Raw genomic sequence first — 22725 nt, 5'->3', positions numbered from 1 at the left:
AACGGCTCGATCTCCTGGTTTGGTTGCTCTCCAAGCTGAGGGACTGGTTTGGACTTTCCAGAAGATGCTTTCTTCAGCGTTCGCTCATAGTCCGATAGCTTGATGGCCTCCTTGACAGATGCAGACATACCCCTGAAGAAGTTCCTGACACTGGGGTCTATAGGAATCTTCTTTTCTGGACTTCGAGGCTTGAATTGTCTCTTGACTTCTGATGCAACGTAAGCGTCAAGCTCCTCTTGCGTGCAATCGTACCCCGGGTCCTTGTTCTTGGCGGCGTCAACTTTCGCCTTCTTCGTTGCCCTTGTGTGGGCAGGCGGTGGAGCTGGGGGGCCCTTGAGTTTGAAGGTGCCGGAAGAGGAGCTTGCGGGGGAGTAGGTGTAGGAGCACGAGGAGGAGTCGGTGCAGGATCCTGAGGAGGAGTCGATGCTGGAGCCTGAGGTGGAGACGGTGCTGGCGGAGCATGAGGAGGAGACGGTGCAGGATCCTGAGGAGGAGATGGCGGAGCCGGAGGAGATGGTGCACGAGACGCCGCTTGTCGCCCAGGGAGGATGATGTACCGCCTGCGCCATAGAATAATGGCATGGCTTGTGTCTCGTAGATGCGTCTCACCGTCTCCTCCAGGGTAATCCAGCTCGAGGTCCTCGTACGCGCCTTCGACCAACTCAACTTCGACCTTCGAGTATCCTGCTGGAATCGGCCTGCAGTGGTAAGTACCTGAAGGGTCCGTTGGGATGGCCATGCCCGACGCCACCTTCATGTTGTGAGAGATTATTTATTAGTAATCAACATATATAAGCAGCAACTAGCGGAATGGCTAAATCTTACCTTTATTGATAAGTTCTTGAAAGGAATATGCAGCTCACATGGTGTCCGCTGAGTGATGTCATCAACGGGACATGTCGATTCGTCCTGTGTTTGCATGGCGTCCATGCTCTGTGATCCTACCTGCCCCGTTGAGGCGCAGCTGCTACGGTTTCCTGACGGGCTCACCATTGCAGGAGGAATGGTCGGCTGGGGATCATGGGACCGATGTGCGGACATGCGTTCATCAACCTTCCTTGCCACCTCCTCTTGCATGTTGAGTTCGTAGCTCGATACCCGGAACTCTAGGTCTGCAATCTTCGCCTCGGTATCTCTCTTGCTCCTCATCCGACTCCTGTACGTGTGGATGTCCTCCTTGAAACCAATCTTCCAAGGAATCACCCCTTTCCCTCGTGTTCGTCCTGGATGCTCTGGAGTTTGCAGGGCGAGTGTCAGTTCGTCCCTATCTCTGTCTGGTCGGAACGTGCCCTGAGAGGAGGCTTCCACTGCATCTGTTAGTCGTCGCGCAGCCTCTCGTATCTGATCGCCGAAGACCAGTGAGCCATCAGCTGGGTTGAGCGTTCCACCGTGAGCATAGTACCAGAACTTCGATCGTTCCGGCCAATTGGCTGTTGCCGGTTCGATACCCCTCTCAATCAAGCTAGCCTCCATCTCCTCCCACTTCGGCATCGCGACGCTATAGCCTCCTGACCCCAAGTGGTGATGGTACTTCTTCTTGGCGGCATTTTCTTTGTTTCTTTCCATCATCGCCTGCCCTTGTTCACCTGTCTTATATGCAACGAACTCGTCCCAGTGATCCCTTAGCTTTGGGAATGTGTCGAAGTTCGGTGTCTGCCCCTTCAGTATATACTTCTGGTACAGATCTCCCTTGAAGCTCTGAAACTGTTCTGCCATTTTCTTCAGAGTCCACCTTTTCACTTTGTCCTCTGTACCCGCAGGAAGGGTGAATGTCTCGAGCATTGTGGTCCACAGCATCTCTTTCTCCGAATCTGGGACAAAGCTCTCATGATCTCCGCGTGCCCTTGTTCTTCGCCAGTACACCGTACTGACAGGCACGTTATCCCGCACAACCCAACCGCTGTGACGTACATAGTTCTTGGCGGCTTCGGCCGGGGCACTAGGACGTCCATCTTCTTGCACTTCCGTTATGATGTGTCGACCCTCAAGCTTCTTCGCTGCACCTCGTTGCCCGCGTGCCCTCTTCTGTCCAACGGAGGGTTGACTACCACTAGCCTCCTCCTCCTGGTTCCCCTCCACATCCCTTTCCACGTGCCCCTGCTGGTTCCCCTCCGCATCCCTCTCCACGTTTCCTTCCTCGTTCAAGTACTGGTTTGGATCCTCGTTCCCCTCTTCTTCATTCCAGTACTGGCTGCTTCCCTCCGCGATTGTGTCGTACAATATCTGTTCCTCATCGCGGTCAGCCATCTGTTGATACAAGAAACATCTGCTAAGTCACGAGACATTTATGTTTTAACAATCTAAGTCATGTATGCTAAGTGTAAATGTCGTACATTAGAACCCTACACAACCTTACGTGCTAAGTCTAATTACAAATCGTGATATAAGCTAAGTCTAGGTGACGTATATTGTACAACCCTAGCTAGTAAATAATTATATACTAAGTCTAATTACAAATAAAATAATCTTATATTAAAACTCAAATAATATTACATGCTAAGACTACAATAGTCATGTATATGCTAAGTGTTTCGTGCGTATATGCTAAGTCTAATTAAGACTACAATAGTCAATTGCTACTTGTCGCACCAATTCCGTAGTCAATAATTACATACTAAGTCTAATTACAAATAAAGTAATCTTATATTAAAACTCAAATAATATTACATGCTAAGACTAAAATAGTCATGTATATGCTAAGTGTTTCGTGCGTATATGCTAAGTCTAATTAAGACTACAATAGTCAATTGCTACTTGTCGCACCAATTCCGTAGTCAATAATTACATACTAAGTCTAATTACAAATAAAGTAATCTTATATTAAAACTCAAATAATATTACATGCTAAGACTAAAATAGTCATGTATATGCTAAGTGTTTCGTGCGTATATGCTAAGTATAATTAAGACTACAATAGTCAATTGCTACTTGTCGCACCAATTCCATAGTCAATAATTACATACTAAGTCTAATTACAAATAAAGTAATCTTATATTAAAACTCCAATAATATTACATGCTAAGACTAAAATAGTCATCTATGCTAAGTGTTTCGTGCGTATATGCTAAGTCTAATTAAGACTACAATAGTCAATTGCTACTTGTCGCCCCAATTCCGTAGTCAATAATTATACATACTAAGTCTAATTACAAATAAAGTAATCTTATATTAAAACTCAAATAATATTAGAACACTACACAATCTTATATGATAAGTCCAATTACAGGTCTAATAATCTTAATTAATTGCATTACAAATATAACAATCATTTATATTATTACGTCACTTGCCTGCTCCAATTCCTTCTAGGGCTAGCTCTTCCACTCAGGCTTGACGGACGACTCCGACAACACGTCTTTTCTGCAAGATAAAAAAGATGTATTAGGATAAATGCGAAGTAACATATATATATATATATATATATATATATATATATATATATATATATATATATATATATATATATATATATATATATATATATATATATATATTGCATTTCACGTTAACGTTCGTCCTCGTTCGTTCGCTCGTTCATGTTCCCTAGCTCGTTCACGTTCGTTCGCTCGTTCTCATTCACGTTCGTTCGCTTGTTCTCATTCACGTTCGTTCCCTCGTTCTCGCTTGTCTTCGATCGATCGTTCTCGTTCTCGCTCTCGTTCGTTCGATCATTCTCGTTCTCGTTCACGTTCTCGCGGCAACGTACGTTGACGTGTTCGTTCTGGCTCTCGTTCGTTCGATCGTTCTCGTTCTCGTTCGTTAACGGTGGTGTGGCGGCATCGGGGCGGCGGTTGGCGCGGCGGCGTGGCGGCGGCGGCGACGGTGTGGCGACGGCGGCGGCGGCGTGGCGTTGCGGGGCCGTGGCGGCGGCGGCGTGGCGTGGCGGCGGCGGCGTGGCGTGGCGTGGCGGCGGCGGCGTGGCGTGGCGGCGGCGGCATTGCGCGCGCGGCGTGGCGAAGGCGGCGGCGTGGCGTGCCGGCGGCGGCATGCGCGCGCGGCGGCGACGGCGGCGGCGTGGCATGCCGGCGGCGGCATGCGCGCGCGCCGGCGAAGGCGGCGGCGTGGCGTGCCGGCGGCGGCATTGCGCGCGCGGCGGCGAAGACGGCGGCGTGGCGTGCCGGCGGCGGCTTGGCGCGGCGTCGGCGTGGCGCGTCGTCGTCGTGGCGTGGCGTCTCGTGGCGGGCGGCGCGACGGAGAGAGATCGAGATCGGAGAGATCGAGATGAAGGGAGATCTGGCGGCGGCGGCTCTCACCCCAGAGATGCGGCGGCAGCGGAGGAGGCGGAGGCGGCGGCGAGGACGACGAGCTCGAGACGACGGCGAGATACGGCGGCGTCGGCGCGGGGATTTGCCCTAGGCAGTGGCGGCGAAGGAGAGAGGCCGAGAGAGATCGATCGGCCGAAAACGTCTAAGTGTTGGTGAAGAAGACGAGGGCGCACCGGGAATATATATACCCCCGGATCTTTACTCCCGGTTGTTGAGAACAACCGGGACTAAAGATATCTTTAGTCCCGGTTGTTGAGAACAACCGGGAGTAAAGAAAAGATATTTACTCCCGGTTGTTGAGAACAACCGGGACTAAAGATGATCTTTAGTCCCGGTTGGTATTACCAACCGGGAGTAAATATCTTTTCCCGCTATTTTGAAATTCTTTTTAAACCCGGTTAGGGTTAAGAACCGGGACTAAAGATTATAGCACTGCATATGATTTTCGCTTACATATGTGTTTATAAAATAGAAGTTAATGCATTAACATTATTTAAAGTACAAAGATTAATGACAATTACTTCGAAAAATTATTTTTGTCTGTAATAAATTAAGTGGATAAATCGTAATAAGCAAATATATGACTTATAATTAATAAAAATTCCAATATATATATATACTTAGCATATATATGAATGATATTATTATATTGGTAAAAACTCTAATTAAGATATGTATGTACATACTGCATGATTTAAAATTAATAAAAATTGTAATCATCATATATACTTAGCGTAGGAATTATATTAAATTAAATGCTAAAAACTCTAATTAACATATGTAAATGCCACATGCATGATTTAAACCTTTTAAAAATTCGAATAGTCATATATAAGTAGCATATGAAAGATAGTAAATTAAATTGTGAAAAACTCTAATATATGAATGATAGTTTTAAAAATATATTAAATTTAATACTTTTAAAAATTCTCCAGTCAATTATAATTAGCATATGAATGATAGTAAATTAAATGTTAAAAACTCTAATTAACATATGAAATTGCCACTTGCGTGATTTAAAACTTTTAAAAATCCTCTAGTCAATTATAATTAGCATATGAATGCTAGTAAATTAAATGTTAAAAACTCTAATTAACATACATATGAAATTGCCACCTGTGTGATTTAAAACTTTTAAAAATTGTAAGTATCACATATAACTAGCATATACATGATTTAAACTTGTTGAAACCTCTAATAATCGTGCGTAATTAACATATGCCATACATCAATTGATTTATATGGATAATCAATACATCCAAAATAGTTTACATCGTGTACACAATAATTACGGCATTACATCGGCGGTGACGGTTGACCGCACGTACTTTCTCCTTACTATTGTTCCCTCCTTGTGATCGCTGCGTGAGTAAGGGGTGTCTTCATTTGATAGGAGGATGCTAGGGTCAATCGTCACCGTGAAAGGGGGTTGCCCATCCAACTGATCGTAATCCTCGTCAGTCTTGTCCTCAACTCCGACGATTTTTCTTTTGCCTGGGAGAACCACTTGACGCTTAGGCTCATCAGGCCCTCTGCCCTTCTTTCCTTTGCTAGACATGTCCTTCACGAAAAAGACTTGCGTTACATCATTGGCAAGGACAAAAGGTTCGTCCGAGTATCCAACCTTGTTAAGGTCAACAGTTGTCATCCCACTGTCATCAATCATTACGCCTCCACCAGTCAACCTAACCCATTGGCACCGGAACAGAGGAACCTTGAGAGGACCATAGTCAAGTTCCCATATGTCCTCGATGGCACCGTAATACGTGGCAGTTGTTCCATCGTGTCCCATGGCATCGACACGAACAGCGCTGTTTTGGTTCGTGCTCTTCATGTCTTGGGCTCTCGTGTAGAATGTGTACCCATTGATCTCATATCCCTGGAATGTCGTGATCGACCCAGACGGTCCCTGTCACACCCTGAAAATTCAAAATATATAAATTGTTGTTTAAATGGAATTTCTAGAATTTATTTTAAAAGTCTTGAAAAGAAAATCTAAGTTTAATTAATAAATTCCAATATAAAATTGGGCCAGATAAAATTTCATTAAATACTTTGCTTAATTCTATAATTCCTAGATTTTTCTGGGATTTATTTGAGTTAAGAAAGTATTTTTAATAAATGGAATTGCATTTAAGAAATAATTTTAATTGAAAAAGGTTTTAAAAAGTCTTCTTTTGGCTTTGGGCCGAAAGTCGGCCCAAAACCGTTCTCTCTCTCCTCGGCCCAGTCCGGCCCAGTCCGCAGCCGCGCGCGCGCCCTCGCTGTCGCTGACAGGTGGGTCCCGCTTGTCAGTCGTCGTCTTCCTCGGGCCGAAACCCTAGTTTCGCGCCGCCGAGCTGCCGTCGCCGCCGCTTTCCAAATCCGGCCGTTCCTTTCCTTCTCCGGCCGAATCAATAGAGGGGAAATGATCTCCGGGATCTCCTCTACCTTTTCTCCTTTGGAATCTTTGGTTAAATCGCTTTGGAAAGCTTTGGAATCGAGTTCGATTCGGATCGGTTTTCCCTCTCTCCAAGCCGAAGGTTTCCTTCGCCGTTGCCGTCGCCGTGGGCCTTTGCCGCCGCCTCCGAGCCCCTTTAAAAGGACCCCCGGTGTCTCCTCTACCCGTCGCCACCCTCGCCTTCGCCTCTCGTCGCCGGAGTAGCCCTAGCGCCGTGTGCCCTAGCTTTGCCTTCGCCGCCGCCGCTTCAGCCGTGCTCCGCCGTCGCTCCAGCTGTCGCCGCCGCTCGGGAAGACCGCCGTCGTCATCGCCAAGTCGCCGCCGTCCTCGTCCGCCCCTTCGCAGCCGTCGGAACCCGCCGGAGCTTCGTCGCCGTCGACAACCCGAAGGTAGCCCTAAACCCTAAACCCTAAACCCTAAACCCTAAACCCTAACCAAGTCGCCGCCGTCCTCGTCCGCCCCTTCGCAGCCGTCGGAACCCGTTCCTTCTCGTCGCCGTCGTCGTCCGTTCCTTCTCCGCCGCCGTTTTGGTCACCGGTGTGTTCGCCGCGTTGTCCTCTACGTGCTGGTGCCCTCCGTTGGTGCCGTGGTGCCGCCGTTCGCCGGCGAGTGTCCGCCGCCCGAGCCGTCTTCTTCGCCGAGCCGCCGCCGTCGTCGGTGATGTCATCGTTGACGTCATCGGGATCCTCTCCCGTGAGCCGGTCGTGGACCGATCGATCTCGGCCGTCCGATTTGGATCGGAACAATCTCAGCCGTCCGTTCGTGTGAACCGCCGCCCGTGCGCCGGTCCACCAAACCCTAGCCCGCTGACGCAATAAATCCCCTTTTCCTTTTCAAAAATAATTCATTATTGCGTCATAATTCAATTTAAACCGATTTAAGTGTTTTAATCCGATTTAATCTTTAAAAATTCATAACTAATTCATCTTAGCTCCGATTTAGTTGGTTCAAGTCTCTAAATTTTTCTAAAATTGAGATCTACACATTAAAAATATCCACATGTACTGTTCATGCTTGTTTATGTGCTGTTTTGGTGATTTTGCTTCTTTTTGCTTAGATTCCGTCGTTTCCGGAGAGTCCGTTTTCGCAGAAGAAGAGTTTGAAGAGTTCCAAGGCCAGCAAGGCAAGTCACACAGATCCCAAACAACCCTTTGAGCATGTTGATCCTATTTAAAGCTATTGTTTCTATTCAACTATTGCATCTATTTTCGAATGTCATTGGGTGGAATTGACCTATTCTTTGTTATGGCCCTTTTGTACATTGATTACCTTATTCCTTGATACCTTGGGTTATTACAATTTGACTAGTTGAGCTTTATTTATATTGGTTCAACTAGATATTAGATATAATTGCTTAGCCCTGCTTAGAAACATTAGTACACTTATGGGATAACTAATGATTCACTATTATTTCATGATGGCTTATTGATAGTTCACGATGGTCAATCGTGATTAGTTAATTAATTAATGTGCCAACTAAAACCTGGTAATGGTTGGTTGTGAGCACATGGTTTTGATGGTCGTGCTCATGACAATTAAGGACCGGTTCACGAGTTTCGGTTGTGAAACATTTATCGTGCCAACCACAAGCCAGCATGGGCAACGGCTTTATCTTTTGTATAGCATGGTTCATTGCGGGGCACCAGACTGAGAAGTGGCGGAGATAAGCCCACGGGGGTCGCTGGGGAGTCCATGCCTTGTTTATAAGGGGGTGATTATGATCCAGGAAGGTGCGCTGCAATGGATTGTGTTATGCGAGGGGTATTGTCACAACTCCTTTCCGAGATACCGTGGTGGTATTGAGGCACATGGTGACATGATGTGGGGTTGTGTCTTGTGGGTACAGTGGTACACCTCTGGCCAGAGTAAAACTATTCGAATAGCCGTGCCCGCGGTTATGGGCGGGTCTAACAATGTCTTTCGTGATTAGTCTCACACCTCTCATCATAATAAAAGATGCTTAATCTGGTAATAATTTGTTTAGCTCCTGGTTTGGAATGGTACATTCCTGGTTTGGAGATAGAACTGTGCAGCCGGGATGGTTGTTCAGAATGGTTGGGCCTATACAACAGGGTATGTTGTATAGCGTTGGATTAATATTGTTTAATTACTTAACTGTTTTATCAAATTCTCAAATGTTTGCTAAATGCTGCTTTTGCAAATGCAACCCTATTATGCCATCCTTTGTTATCTTGTGCACTTGCATATTTGCTGCGTGGCTTGCTGAGTATGTCATATACTCACCTTGCAATCATTCATCAGAGGAAGAGTTCTACAATGAGGCTGATGGTGTGGAGGATTAGGTGTAGCCTTGGTCAAGCTGCCTGTGGAGTGGAGCCGTCTGCGCCGTTTATTTAATTTCCGCTGCTTAGAACTTTATTGATTGAGAGGAACTATCTACCTCTGTAATGACATTTTATTCGCTTATTAATTAGAGTAATATTTGTACTCTATTATCAATTTGTTATTGTGTGCCTCGGCTGATTCCTGGACGAGGGTTCACACACATGTAAGCGTTTGGAATTTTGGATAGAAATTCCGGGCGTGACAAGTTGGTATCAGAGCCTCTTTGACCCTAGGTTATGCCAAATGGTTACCCATAGAAGCCCTCTGAAAAATATTGGAAAAGTAGAACTGTTCTCCTCCCTTTCTCTTTTAATTAAACCAAACTAATGGCACATGCACTTCATAATCTCTTTTAATGGTTCTCATTCAAAATTTATTCCAGTGTTATTAGTACTGTACATCTATTACTGTACTAATGGCTCATTTACCAGCAAAAGTTTTACAATACTGTTTTATTTAATCTTGCTGCAATAAAATAAATTTAGTATGTTGATTTTATAACTTTCTTTTGAAACCAGTTATTCAAAATTACAAAATTTGTGACCTCGTTTCCAACTATTTTAATTTATTTCGCAAAGCTTGGTTTACTTTATTTACTTACCTTTTTACTCTGATTTTCTAACTTTATTCAAATTAATCCAAAAACTTGTGCTATTAATTGGATAAAGGTCTTAACTCCCTCCTTTCACTTGTCTTTAGATGCCGCGTTACAAGCCTGAGTACCTGTTTGGTGTTGAGGGTTTTGTCCAGGAGTTGCGCACGATGTCCTTTGTCATTGGATTTGGGACTGCCCCTTTTTATGCCCAGATTCCTCATGACCGTCATGAAGAGAAGTGCCGAGTCAAAGTCACCTTGAACAGCAATAGTGAAGAGGTCCCCTCAGTGATGTTTGAAGCTGGAGGAAGAAATTACATCCATGCATGTCAGGAAGTGGCAAGGATCGCCATAGGAGAGCTCCGTGATCGCTACAGTGATCAATTGGCCGACACTGAGTATCGCTACCATCCTCGCCAACCCCAGGGAAGTGACCGTGGCAGTTACCTTGAGACTGAAGGAATTGAGAATGATGTTACCACGAAACATTTGGTTGAGATGTTGTGGGCTATGGATGAAAGTCGTGCGGAGACTGTGTTAGCAGCTCAAGATCGTGAAGATCGGAATCGTGGTAAGATTTGCAAGCTAGAAGACAAGGTGGATCGTTTGGAGAAGGAATTAGCCGCATTGAAGGGAGAAGCACCGCCGCAGAAGGCCTGGATTCGTCTTACCGCAAGGAAGAGAGCTCTATTTGTCCCTCGCTATCAATTGGCGCCAAAGGTTCGTGTGGTGGAGAAAGAAGTTGCTCCAGCTCAAGCGGATCCTCCGGTCATCATCATAAGTAGTGATGAAGAAGAAGAATCCAAGCGCATCAATTCCAAGATTGAGTGGGTAGCAACTCAAGATGATGAAGACGAGCCCTCAATCGACCTCCGATGCTTGGAAGAACTAGAGTGACTTGTTAAGTCGTTGTCTTAGATCGATGTGTTAGTTTGCTTGTTTTAAGTTTGCTTGTGTGTGTGTGGCTCGCATGTGATTTACATCAGTGGTGGGATGTAAGTGCATGCGTTTGTTTGCTTTTGAGTGTTAGGAAGTTGGTGAGTTTAGTGGTGTGAGAGTCTTCAGTTTGTAATAATGAAACTCAGTTAAGATCAATAAAAGTTAAAGTAATTCTCTGTCCTAAGTAGTTCCCCCGTTTTCTCTTCTTGTGCCCTGTCCATGCCAGATGGTGAACACTCGTAGCAATGGGAATGGTCCCAACAACCCCAATAACAACAACAATGGAGAGAATCCCACTCTGGCCCAAGTTCTTGCTCAACAGACTCAGCTTATGAACATGATGATGCAGCAATTTCAGAATCAGCAAAACCAAGGGAATAATCATGCACCTCCACAGAACAAGTTAGCAGAATTTCTTCGTGTAAGGCCGCCTGTTTTCTCTAGTACCACTAATCCTGTTGAAGCTAGTGATTGGCTGCATGCCATAGAGAAGAAGTTGGATTTACTTCAGTGTACTGATCAGGAGAAGGTCTCATTTGCATCACATCAGTTGCATGGCCCTGCCTCTGAATGGTGGGATCACTTCCGCCTTAACAGGACTACTGATGAACCTATCACTTGGCTTGAATTCACCGCTGCTTTCCGAAAGACGCATATACCATCGGGAGTAGTGTCTCTCAAGAAGAAGGAGTTCAGGTCGCTTACTCAGGGATCTCGCTCTGTTACGGAGTATCTGCACGAGTTCAATCGTCTTGCTCGTTATGCTCCGGAAGATGTGCGCAATGATGAAGAGCGCCAGGAGAAGTTTTTGGGAGGACTTAATGATGAGCTTTCTTACCCACTCATGGTTGGAGATTATCCTGATTTCCAGAAATTAGTGGATAAGGCTATTCGTCAGGAGGACAAGTATAATCGCATGGAGCAGAAGAAACGTCGGATTGCTCAATTCAAGACACAACAGGGAAATAATCAGAAGCCGCGTCTTACTTTAGGACCCCAGCCCATGTCACAGGGAGGTTCTTCGTCTGTTGTTCGTCCGCAGCGTCAGTTCTTCAACAACAATGCTGGCAACAACATCCGTAATCAAGCTCCACGTCCTGTTGCAGCTCCAGCACAGCAACAACCTGCCAAGAGGGAGCAAGGCAACAAGCCCGTGGTGTGTTTCAACTGTGGAGATCCAGGACATTATGCTGACAAGTGTCCGAAGCCCCGACGCGTGAAGGTTGTCCCTACCCAGAATAACTCTGCTGTACCAGCATCAAAGGCTCGTGTAAATCATGTCGCTGCTGCAGAAGCTCAAGATGCTCCAGATGTGATTTTGGGTACGTTCCTTGTTAACTCAGTTCCTGCAACAGTACTTTTCGATTCTGGTGCTACACATTCATTCTTATCTATGAGTTTTGCGGGAAATCATGGGATGGAAGTAGAAGATCTTAGACGTCCTTTGATGGTTAGTACCCCAAGTAATCAAGCACTCTCTTTGCAACGTAGCCCCTCTGTCAGAATAGAAATTCAAGGAGTACCATTTCTGGCCAATCTTATCTTGTTAAAATCCAAAGACCTTGATGTCATCCTAGGGATGGACTGGTTAGCCAGACATAAAGGTGTGATAGACTGTGCCAACAAAAAAGTAACTCTCAACAGCTATGATGGTCGAGTTGTAACTGTTCATGCATTGTCATCTGAGTCTTTAAGGTCAAGACTGAACCAGATAACTTTGGAAGAGATTCCTATAGTCCGGGAGTATCCTGATGTGTTCCCAGATGATTTACCTGGTATGCCGCCTAAAAGGGATATAGAGTTCAGAATAGATTTGGTACCTGGAACAACTCCGATCCATAAGAGACCTTATCGAATGGCAGCCAATGAGTTGGCAGAAGTTAAGAGGCAAGTAGATGATTTGCTACAGAAAGGATACATCAGACCGAGTTCATCACCATGGGGAGCTCCGGTTATTTTTGTGGAAAAGAAAGACCATACTCAGAGAATGTGTGTGGACTATCGTGCACTAAACGATGTGACTATTAAGAATAAGTATCCACTACCCAGGATTGATGATTTGTTTGATCAACTTAAAGGTGCCACTGTTTTCTCCAAGATAGATCTTCGATCAGGGTATCATCAGTTGAGAATCAAAGAGGAAGATATACCTAAGACAGCTTTTACCACTAGGTATGGGTTGTTCGAATGTACCGTTATGTCTTTTGGACTTACCAATGCCCCTGCTTTCTTCATGAATTTGATGAATAAGGTGTTTATGGAATACCTAGACAAGTTCGTGGTGGTCTTTATTGATGATATTCTTATCTACTCTCGAACCAAAGAAGAGCATGAGGAACATCTTCGTCTTGCATTGGAGAAGCTACGAGAACATCAACTGTATGCTAAGTTTAGCAAGTGTGAATTTTGGTTGTCCGAAGTGAAATTCCTTGGTCACGTCATCTCAGCCGGAGGAGTTGCCGTCGATCCTAGTAACGTGGAATCCGTAACCAATTGGAAGCAACCAAAGACAGTTTCAGAGATTCGCAGTTTCCTAGGCCTTGCAGGATATTATCGGAGGTTTATAGAGAATTTTTCCAAGATTGCTAAGCCCATGACACGACTGCTTCAGAAAGATGTGAAGTACAAGTGGTCGGAAGAATGTGAGCGGAGTTTTCAAGAGTTGAAAAGTCGCTTAATATCCGCTCCTATTTTGATTTTGCCTGATCCAAAGAAGGGTTTTCAAGTGTATTGTGATGCATCCAAACTTGGGTTAGGTTGTGTTCTGATGCAAGATGGGAAGGTGGTTGCCTATGCCTCTCGACAGTTACGTCCGCATGAGAAGAACTACCCTACTCATGATATTGAGTTAGCTGCAGTCGTTCATGCATTGAAGATTTGGCGTCATTATCTTTTCGGTACTCGTACAGAAGTGTACACCGATCACAAGAGTTTAAAGTATATCTTTACTCAGCCGGATCTGAACATGAGACAACGGAGATGGTTGGAATTAATTAAGGATTATGACATGGGAATTCATTATCATCCGGGAAAGGCTAATGTTGTAGCAGACGCTCTTAGCAGAAAAGGCTATTGCAATGCTACAGAAGGACGACAGTTGCCATTGGAATTATGCAAGGAATTTGAAAGATTAAATTTGGGAATTGTCGGTAGAGGTTTCGTTGCAGCCTTAGAAGCGAAGCCCACTCTAATTGATCAAGTTAGAGAAGCCCAAATTAATGATCCTGATATTCAAAAGATCAAGAAGAATATGAGAAGAGGAAAAGCTATTGGTTTCTTGGAGGATGAGCACGGAACTGTATGGTTGGGTGAGAGAATCTGTGTCCCCGACAACAAAGATTTAAAGGATGCAATTCTGAAAGAAGCTCATGATACTTTATACTCCATTCATCCTGGTAGTACTAAGATGTACCAGGATCTTAAGGAAAGATTTTGGTGGGCAAGTATGAAGCGTGAAATCGCAGAATACGTAGCAGTATGTGATGTTTGTCAGCGAGTCAAGGCAGAACATCAGAAACCCGCCGGTTTGTTGCAACCTTTGAAGATTCCTGAATGGAAATGGGAAGAAATTGGTATGGATTTTATTACTGGTTTACCCAGAACGTCATCAGGCCATGACTCTATTTGGGTGATAGTCGACAGACTTACCAAAGTGGCTCATTTCATTCCGGTAAAGACAACTTATTCCGGAAGTCGCTTAGCAGAATTGTATATGGCAAGGATTGTGTGTTTGCATGGCGTCCCTAAGAAGATAGTGTCTGATCGAGGCAGTCAGTTTACTTCAAATTTTTGGAAGAAACTTCAGGAAGAGATGGGTTCTAAGCTGAACTTTAGTACTGCTTATCATCCGCAGACAGATGGACAAACCGAAAGGGTGAATCAAATTTTGGAAGACATGTTGAGAGCTTGTGCTCTAGATTTCGGTGGAAGTTGGGATAAGAATCTACCCTATGCAGAATTTTCGTACAACAACAGTTATCAAGCTAGTCTACAGATGGCTCCGTACGAAGCACTGTATGGTCGGAAGTGCCGCACTCCGCTTTTGTGGGATCAAACGGGAGAACGTCAGGTTTTCGGAACGGATATCCTAAGGGAAGCAGAAGAAAAGGTAAAGATCATTCAAGAAAGATTGCGTGTGGCTCAGTCTCGTCATAAGAGTTATGCCGACAATCGCCGCAGAGATTTGAGTTTTGAAGAGGGAGATTATGTGTATCTTCGTGTCACGCCTTTTCGAGGAGTTCATCGTTTTCGTACCAAAGGAAAATTGGCACCGCGTTTTGTGGGACCTTATAAGATTGTCAGTAGAAGAGGAGAGGTTGCTTATCAGTTGGAGTTACCTCAATCTTTGGCAGGAGTACATAATGTGTTCCATGTGTCGCAATTGAAAAAGTGTTTAAGGGTACCTACCGAAGAAGCTAATATTGAGCAGATAGAAGTCCAAGAAGATTTGACTTATGTTGAGAAACCAATCCGTATCCTGGAAACAAGTGAGAGAAGAACCAGGAATCGAGTTATCCGTTTTTGCAAAGTCCAATGGAGTAATCACTCGGAAGAAGAATCAACTTGGGAACGAGAAGATGAATTGAAGTCAGCTCATCCGCATCTGTTCGCCAGTTCTTCCGAATCTCGAGGACGAGATTCTGTTTAAGGGGGGTAGGTTTGTCACACCCTGAAAATTCAAAATATATAAATTGTTGTTTAAATGGAATTTCTAGAATTTATTTTAAAAGTCTTGAAAAGAAAATCTAAGTTTAATTAATAAATTCCAATATAAAATTGGGCCAGATAAAATTTCATTAAATACTTTGCTTAATTCTATAATTCCTAGATTTTTCTGGGATTTATTTGAGTTAAGAAAGTATTTTTAATAAATGGAATTGCATTTAAGAAATAATTTTAATTGAAAAAGGTTTTAAAAAGTCTTCTTTTGGCTTTGGGCCGAAAGTCGGCCCAAAACCGTTCTCTCTCTCCTCGGCCCAGTCCGGCCCAGTCCGCAGCCGCGCGCGCGCCCTCGCTGTCGCTGACAGGTGGGTCCCGCTTGTCAGTCGTCGTCTTCCTCGGGCCGAAACCCTAGTTTCGCGCCGCCGAGCTGCCGTCGCCGCCGCTTTCCAAATCCGGCCGTTCCTTTCCTTCTCCGGCCGAATCAATAGAGGGGAAATGATCTCCGGGATCTCCTCTACCTTTTCTCCTTTGGAATCTTTGGTTAAATCGCTTTGGAAAGCTTTGGAATCGAGTTCGATTCGGATCGGTTTTCCCTCTCTCCAAGCCGAAGGTTTCCTTCGCCGTTGCCGTCGCCGTGGGCCTTCGCCGCCGCCTCCGAGCCCCTTTAAAAGGACCCCCGGTGTCTCCTCTACCCGTCGCCACCCTCGCCTTCGCCTCTCGTCGCCGGAGTAGCCCTAGCGCCGTGTGCCCTAGCTTTGCCTTCGCCGCCGCCGCTTCAGCCGTGCTCCGCCGTCGCTCCAGCTGTCGCCGCCGCTCGGGAAGACCGCCGTCGTCATCGCCAAGTCGCCGCCGTCCTCGTCCGCCCCTTTGCAGCCGTCGGAACCCGCCGGAGCTTCGTCGCCGTCGACAACCCGAAGGTAGCCCTAAACCCTAAACCCTAAACCCTAAACCCTAAACCCTAACCAAGTCGCCGCCGTCCTCGTCCGCCCCTTCGCAGCCGTCGGAACCCGTTCCTTCTCGTCGCCGTCGTCGTCCGTTCCTTCTCCGCCGCCGTTTTGGTCACCGGTGTGTTCGCCGCGTTGTCCTCTACGTGCTGGTGCCCTCCGTTGGTGCCGTGGTGCCGCCGTTCGCCGGCGAGTGTCCGCCGCCCGAGCCGTCTTCTTCGCCGAGCCGCCGCCGTCGTTGGTGATGTCATCGTTGACGTCATCGGGATCCTCTCCCGTGAGCCGGTCGTGGACCGATCGATCTCGGCCGTCCGATTTGGATCGGAACAATCTCAGCCGTCCGTTCGTGTGAACCGCCGCCCGTGCGCCGGTCCACCAAACCCTAGCCCGCTGACGCAATAAATCCCCTTTTCCTTTTCAAAAATAATTCATTATTGCGTCATAATTCAATTTAAACCGATTTAAGTGTTTTAATCCGATTTAATCTTTAAAAATTCATAACTAATTCATCTTAGCTCCGATTTAGTTGGTTCAAGTCTCTAAATTTTTCTAAAATTGAGATCTACACATTAAAAATATCCACATGTACTGTTCATGCTTGTTTATGTGCTGTTTTGGTGATTTTGCTTCTTTTTGCTTAGATTCCGTCGTTTCCGGAGAGTCCGTTTTCGCAGAAGAAGAGTTTGAAGAGTTCCAAGGCCAGCAAGGCAAGTCACACAGATCCCAAACAACCCTTTGAGCATGTTGATCCTATTTAAAGCTATTGTTTCTATTCAACTATTGCATCTATTTTCGAATGTCATTGGGTGGAATTGACCTATTCTTTGTTATGGCCCTTTTGTACATTGATTACCTTATTCCTTGATACCTTGGGTTATTACAATTTGACTAGTTGAGCTTTATTTATATTGGTTCAACTAGATATTAGATATAATTGCTTAGCCCTGCTTAGAAACATTAGTACACTTATGGGATAACTAATGATTCACTATTATTTCATGATGGCTTATTGATAGTTCACGATGGTCAATCGTGATTAGTTAATTAATTAATGTGCCAACTAAAACCTGGTAATGGTTGGTTGTGAGCACATGGTTTTGATGGTCGTGCTCATGACAATTAAGGACCGGTTCACGAGTTTCGGTTGTGAAACATTTATCGTGCCAACCACAAGCCAGCATGGGCAACGGCTTTATCTTTTGTATAGCATGGTTCATTGCGGGGCACCAGACTGAGAAGTGGCGGAGATAAGCCCACGGGGGTCGCTGGGGAGTCCATGCCTTGTTTATAAGGGGGTGATTATGATCCAGGAAGGTGCGCTGCAATGGATTGTGTTATGCGAGGGGTATTGTCACAACTCCTTTCCGAGATACCGTGGTGGTATTGAGGCACATGGTGACATGATGTGGGGTTGTGTCTTGTGGGTACAGTGGTACACCTCTGGCCAGAGTAAAACTATTCGAATAGCCGTGCCCGCGGTTATGGGCGGGTCTAACAATGTCTTTCGTGATTAGTCTCACACCTCTCATCATAATAAAAGATGCTTAATCTGGTAATAATTTGTTTAGCTCCTGGTTTGGAATGGTACATTCCTGGTTTGGAGATAGAACTGTGCAGCCGGGATGGTTGTTCAGAATGGTTGGGCCTATACAACAGGGTATGTTGTATAGCGTTGGATTAATATTGTTTAATTACTTAACTGTTTTATCAAATTCTCAAATGTTTGCTAAATGCTGCTTTTGCAAATGCAACCCTATTATGCCATCCTTTGTTATCTTGTGCACTTGCATATTTGCTGCGTGGCTTGCTGAGTATGTCATATACTCACCTTGCAATCATTCATCAGAGGAAGAGTTCTACAATGAGGCTGATGGTGTGGAGGATTAGGTGTAGCCTTGGTCAAGCTGCCTGTGGAGTGGAGCCGTCTGCGCCGTTTATTTAATTTCCGCTGCTTAGAACTTTATTGATTGAGAGGAACTATCTACCTCTGTAATGACATTTTATTCGCTTATTAATTAGAGTAATATTTGTACTCTATTATCAATTTGTTATTGTGTGCCTCGGCTGATTCCTGGACGAGGGTTCACACACATGTAAGCGTTTGGAATTTTGGATAGAAATTCCGGGCGTGACAGTCCCCTCGCCAGGAAGGCAAGTTGTTGGTTGATTGACTCGTTACCCATGAGATGTTGTCGTAGCCACGCGGGGAAAGTATCAATGTGATGCCGTGTAATCCATGCATCGGACTTACCGATGTTCCTGGCGCGAACTAGAGCCAAGTGCTCCTCGATGTAAGGAGCTACCAATGAAGAGTGTTGCAGAACAGTGAAATGGGCTTTACGGAATAAATTGTTGTCTACCGTCGTTATTGCTTTCCTTCCGAGAGTTCCCTTTCCCCGTAGTCTCCCTTCATGGCGTGATTCAGGTACCCCGATTGGGCGAAGGTCTTCGATAAATTCTACGCAAAATTCGATGACCTCCTCTGTTCCATAACCCTTGGCGATGCTTGCCTCTGGACGAGCACGGTTACGAACATACTTCTTCAGAACGCCCATGTACCTCTCGAAAGGAAACATGTTGTGTAGGTACATAGGCCCGAGAATACGGATCTCTTTCACAAGGTGACAAAGCAGATGCGTCATTATATTGAAAAATGAAGGTGGAAATATCAACTCAAAACTGACGAGACATTGCACCACTTCATTCTGAAGGGCTTCTAATCTATCCGGATCGATGACCTTCTGCGAAATTGCATTCATGAATGCACATAGCTTTGTTATTGTTGCCCGGACATTGTCTGGAAGGATACCCCTTATTACAACTGGTAGCAGTTGTGTCATCAACACGTGACAGTCATGAGACTTTAGGTTTGTGAACTTCTTCTCCTTCGTGCTTATTATTCGCTTGATATTCGTGGAGTATCCAGACGGTACCTTTATGCTCTCCAAGCATTCAAACATACTTTCCTTCTCTGCCTTGCTAAGAGTGTAGCTGGCTGGACTCAAGTAATGGCTTCCTTTCTCCTTTGGTTCCGGGTGAAGGTCGCCGCGTTGTTCCATATGCTTCAGATCATTACGTGCTTCCAGTGTATCTTTCGACTTTCCGTATACACCTAGGAAGCCAAGAAGGTTTACGCAAAGGTTCTTAGTGAGGTGCATCACGTCGATTGCGTGGCGTACGTCCAAGAATTCCCAATATGGTAACTCCCAAAATATAGAGTTCTTTTTCCACATCGCCGCGTGACCATCTTCGCTCTCTATATGCTGGCTTCCAGGCCCCTTTCCGAACACTACTTTAAGATCTTTAACCATAGCAAACACTGTTTTCCCGCTGCGATGTTTAGGCTTCGTACGGTGGTCGGCCTTATGTTCGAAGTGCTTGCCTTTCTTCCGTACCGGGTGGTTTGCTGCAAGGAATCGACGATGACCCATGTATACAACCTTCCTACAGTGCTTAAGATACGTACTTTCTGTTTCATCCATACAGTGAGTGCAAGCCTTGTACCCCTTGTTGGACTGTCCGGATAGGTTGCTAAGTGCAGGCCAATCGTTGATGGTTACGAACAGCAGCGCTCGTAGGTTAAACTCCTCCTGTTTGTCCTCGTCCCACACGGGGACACCTTCCTTCTTCCACAACTGTTTAAGATCTTCTACCAGTGGTCTTAGGTACACGTCGATGTCGTTACCAGGTTGCTTGGGGCCTTGAATAATAATCGGCATCATTATGTACTTCCTCTTCATGCATAGCCAGGGGGGGAGGTTGTAGATACACATCGTAACGGGCCAAGTGCTATGGCCGCTGCTCATCTCTCCAAAAGGATTCATGCCATCCGTACTCAAACCAAACCGTATGTTTCGTGCGTCCTTTCCAAATTCTTTAAATTTTCTGTCGATGTTTCGCCACTGCGAACCATCGGCGGGGTGTCTCAGCATCCCGTCCTGTTGACGCTCTTCAGCGTGCCATCGCAACATTCTAGCATTCCCCTTGTTCCTGAACAAACGCCTTAGCCGTGGTATTATAGGGAAATACCACATCACCTTAGCAGGAATTCTCTTCTTTGTTAGCTGCCCGTCAACTTCTCCTGGATCGTCCCGTCTAATCTTGTATCGTAGTGCTTTGCAAACAGGGCATGCTTCTAGGTTCTCATACTCCTCACCGCGATATAGGATACAATCGTTCGGACATGCGTGAATCTTATGAACTTCCAGTCCTAACGGGCAGACTATCTTCTTAGCCTCGTACGTTGTCTCCGGCAATTTGTTTCCCCCCGGAAGAATGTTCTTGACGAGTTTCAATAAATCGCCAAATGCCTTGTCACTAACCCCATTTTTTGCCTTCCATTGCAACAACTCCAGAGTGGTATCCAACTTTTTGTGCCCCTGCTCGCAACCTGGGTACAACGAAGTTCTGTGGTCCTCCAACATCTTGTCCAATTTATGGGCCTCCTTTTCACTTTCGCAGTCCTCCCTGGCGTCCTGCAACATCTGACCAAGATCATCCGCAACGTCGTTACCATCAGCAGCTATTTCCTCCTCCCCCGTTTGATTTCCTTCAAATCCAACATACTGAGCAAAGTCCGGAATATTGTCGTCTTCCACTTCATCTTCTTCCATTTCAACACCTTGCTCTCCGTGGGATGTCCAACAATTATAGCTTGGCATGAACCCCGACTCAAACAAGTGGAAATGAATAGTCCTGGATGCAGAATACTCCTTCTGATTCTTACACTTATTGCATGGACAACAAATAAAACCCCTTTGCCTGTTAGCTTCGGCCACTCTCAAAAAATAGTGCACGCCGTCAATAAACTCTTTGGACCGCCGGTCAGCGTACATCCATTGCCGATCCATCTACATGAGTCAAAAAAACCGTACACAAATAATTATTCTTACAATAATGACAGTCATACAATAATTATAAGATATCTTTATTCATACAAAAATCATAAAATATTACACCAAATAATTCTTAAAAACTATTTGTAAAGTTTTAAACTAATTTTAATGTGTTTTACTTCTTTTAATTTTCATTTTAGTTTGTTTTCTATTATTTAAGATTAACTTTCACTAGAGTTTTCCTTCTCAACTATTTTATAAAACCTTGTTTAGCAAATGAACTAAATTTCTATATATTCTTTCTTCCCCACACACATTTTCTCTCTCATCAACTTACAACTAAATTTTGGAGACAAAAAAAGTGTGCAAAACATAGGTGCAAATGTAGTATGACAAAAAAAAACATTGGAGGATGAAGTTGCAAACCTTTTAGGCACCTCCGATTTGTATGTAATCACCAAAATAAATTCAATAGAAATTTTGGCATGACCTCCCCTCTTTTTTGAAGAAATTTTGAAGCTTGCTCGGGCAGCTGGAGGAGGAAGAAGACATATATATAGGGGTGGGACTTTAGTCCCGGTTGGTAGCACCAACCGGGGCTAAAGATCACCGGGATCTTTAGTCCCGGTTGGTATTACCAACCGGGACTAAAGTTACGATCTTTAGTCCCGGTTTGTGTTTCCAACCGGGACTAAAGATCCCGGGGGGGCCTGACAGGCCCTGACAGCATTCGAACCGGGACTAAAGATGATCTTTAGTCCCGGTTGGTAACACAAACCGGGACTAAAGATCAAATATGCCCGTTACCCTTTTGAACCGGGACTAAAGATCATCTTTAGCCCCGGTTTTTATTGCATCCGGGACTATTGTGGAAATCGGCCGACCGACGAAAGATGGTTTCTCCACCAGTGTAATAATCTTGCCTGCTTGATCGATTTAAAATTTGCTAATCTACTGACCGGTGTATATATGTATATGTAGAGATAATGTGATATTAGGTTGACGTAGGATAGCTAATCTTGCCAGCTTCATTGATTCAAAGTAGGAAACTAATCTTGAGATAAATACGCTCCATGTTATGATCATGGCAAAAGCGCACGTGTGGGTCCTCAACTTCTAGGCACGGGTTCACGTTGTGCCATGTGGCATGTTGAGAGCGTTTTGAGGAAGCCACATGGCAGTTTGTCACGCCCAGAAATTCTCGAACCAGAATTTCTAAGCTGAATGTGCATTAAATCCCTGTCCAGGACCAGCCAGGGTACACAAACGACAATTGTTGACATACAGATCCACGTCTTACAAAAATAGAAAAGATTACAAATGCAGCGGAAAAGATAAAAGCGAGCTAAACCGGGAAGCTTGACTTCAGCAGCGGGCGACTCCACTCCACAGGCAATCCTTGACGGCAGCGACGAAACCAACTTTGACAAAACAGCTCCAACTAGGAAGATCTTCAGCTCTGGTGTGGGGGAAAAGAGAGCAAGACTGAGTACTACCCACTGTACTCAGCAAGTCATACCGGAAGAGGAGGTATGATGCAGGATATAACCAAAGGAGGCTAGAGGTTCTTTTGCATAAAGCTAGCATTTAAAAGCAGTAGTTGAAGGCAGTAAAACAGTTGTAGTAATTAATCAATATTAACCAAACACTGTCCAACGCTACACCACGTTGCAACAGGCCCAACCAACCACCTGAACTAC

At 45.1% G+C, this 22725-nt stretch overlaps 1 protein-coding gene across 1 annotated transcript; it reads right to left on the bottom strand.

The window, feature by feature from the left end:
* Nucleotides 1–5489: 5489 nt before the first annotated feature.
* Nucleotides 5490–21025, bottom strand: LOC107279759 (uncharacterized). Its single transcript, XM_066306564.1, has 4 exons — nucleotides 19993–21025; nucleotides 19352–19890; nucleotides 18455–19210; nucleotides 5490–6174 (listed from the first exon to the last, which is right to left on the bottom strand). The coding sequence occupies exons 1-4, from the start codon at nucleotides 21023–21025 to the stop codon at nucleotides 5554–5556; spliced, it is 2949 nt and encodes a 982-aa protein (XP_066162661.1). The 3' UTR covers nucleotides 5490–5553.
* Between the last annotated feature and the right edge of the window lie 1700 nt (nucleotides 21026–22725).

The sequence above is a fragment of the Oryza sativa genome, chromosome 12, assembly GCF_034140825.1.
Source record: "Oryza sativa Japonica Group chromosome 12, ASM3414082v1".
In the NCBI taxonomy this organism is placed as follows: Eukaryota; Viridiplantae; Streptophyta; class Magnoliopsida; order Poales; family Poaceae; genus Oryza; species Oryza sativa.
The sequence above is the reverse complement of the archived record's forward strand: the minus strand, read 5'-3'. Positions and strand labels throughout refer to the sequence as shown.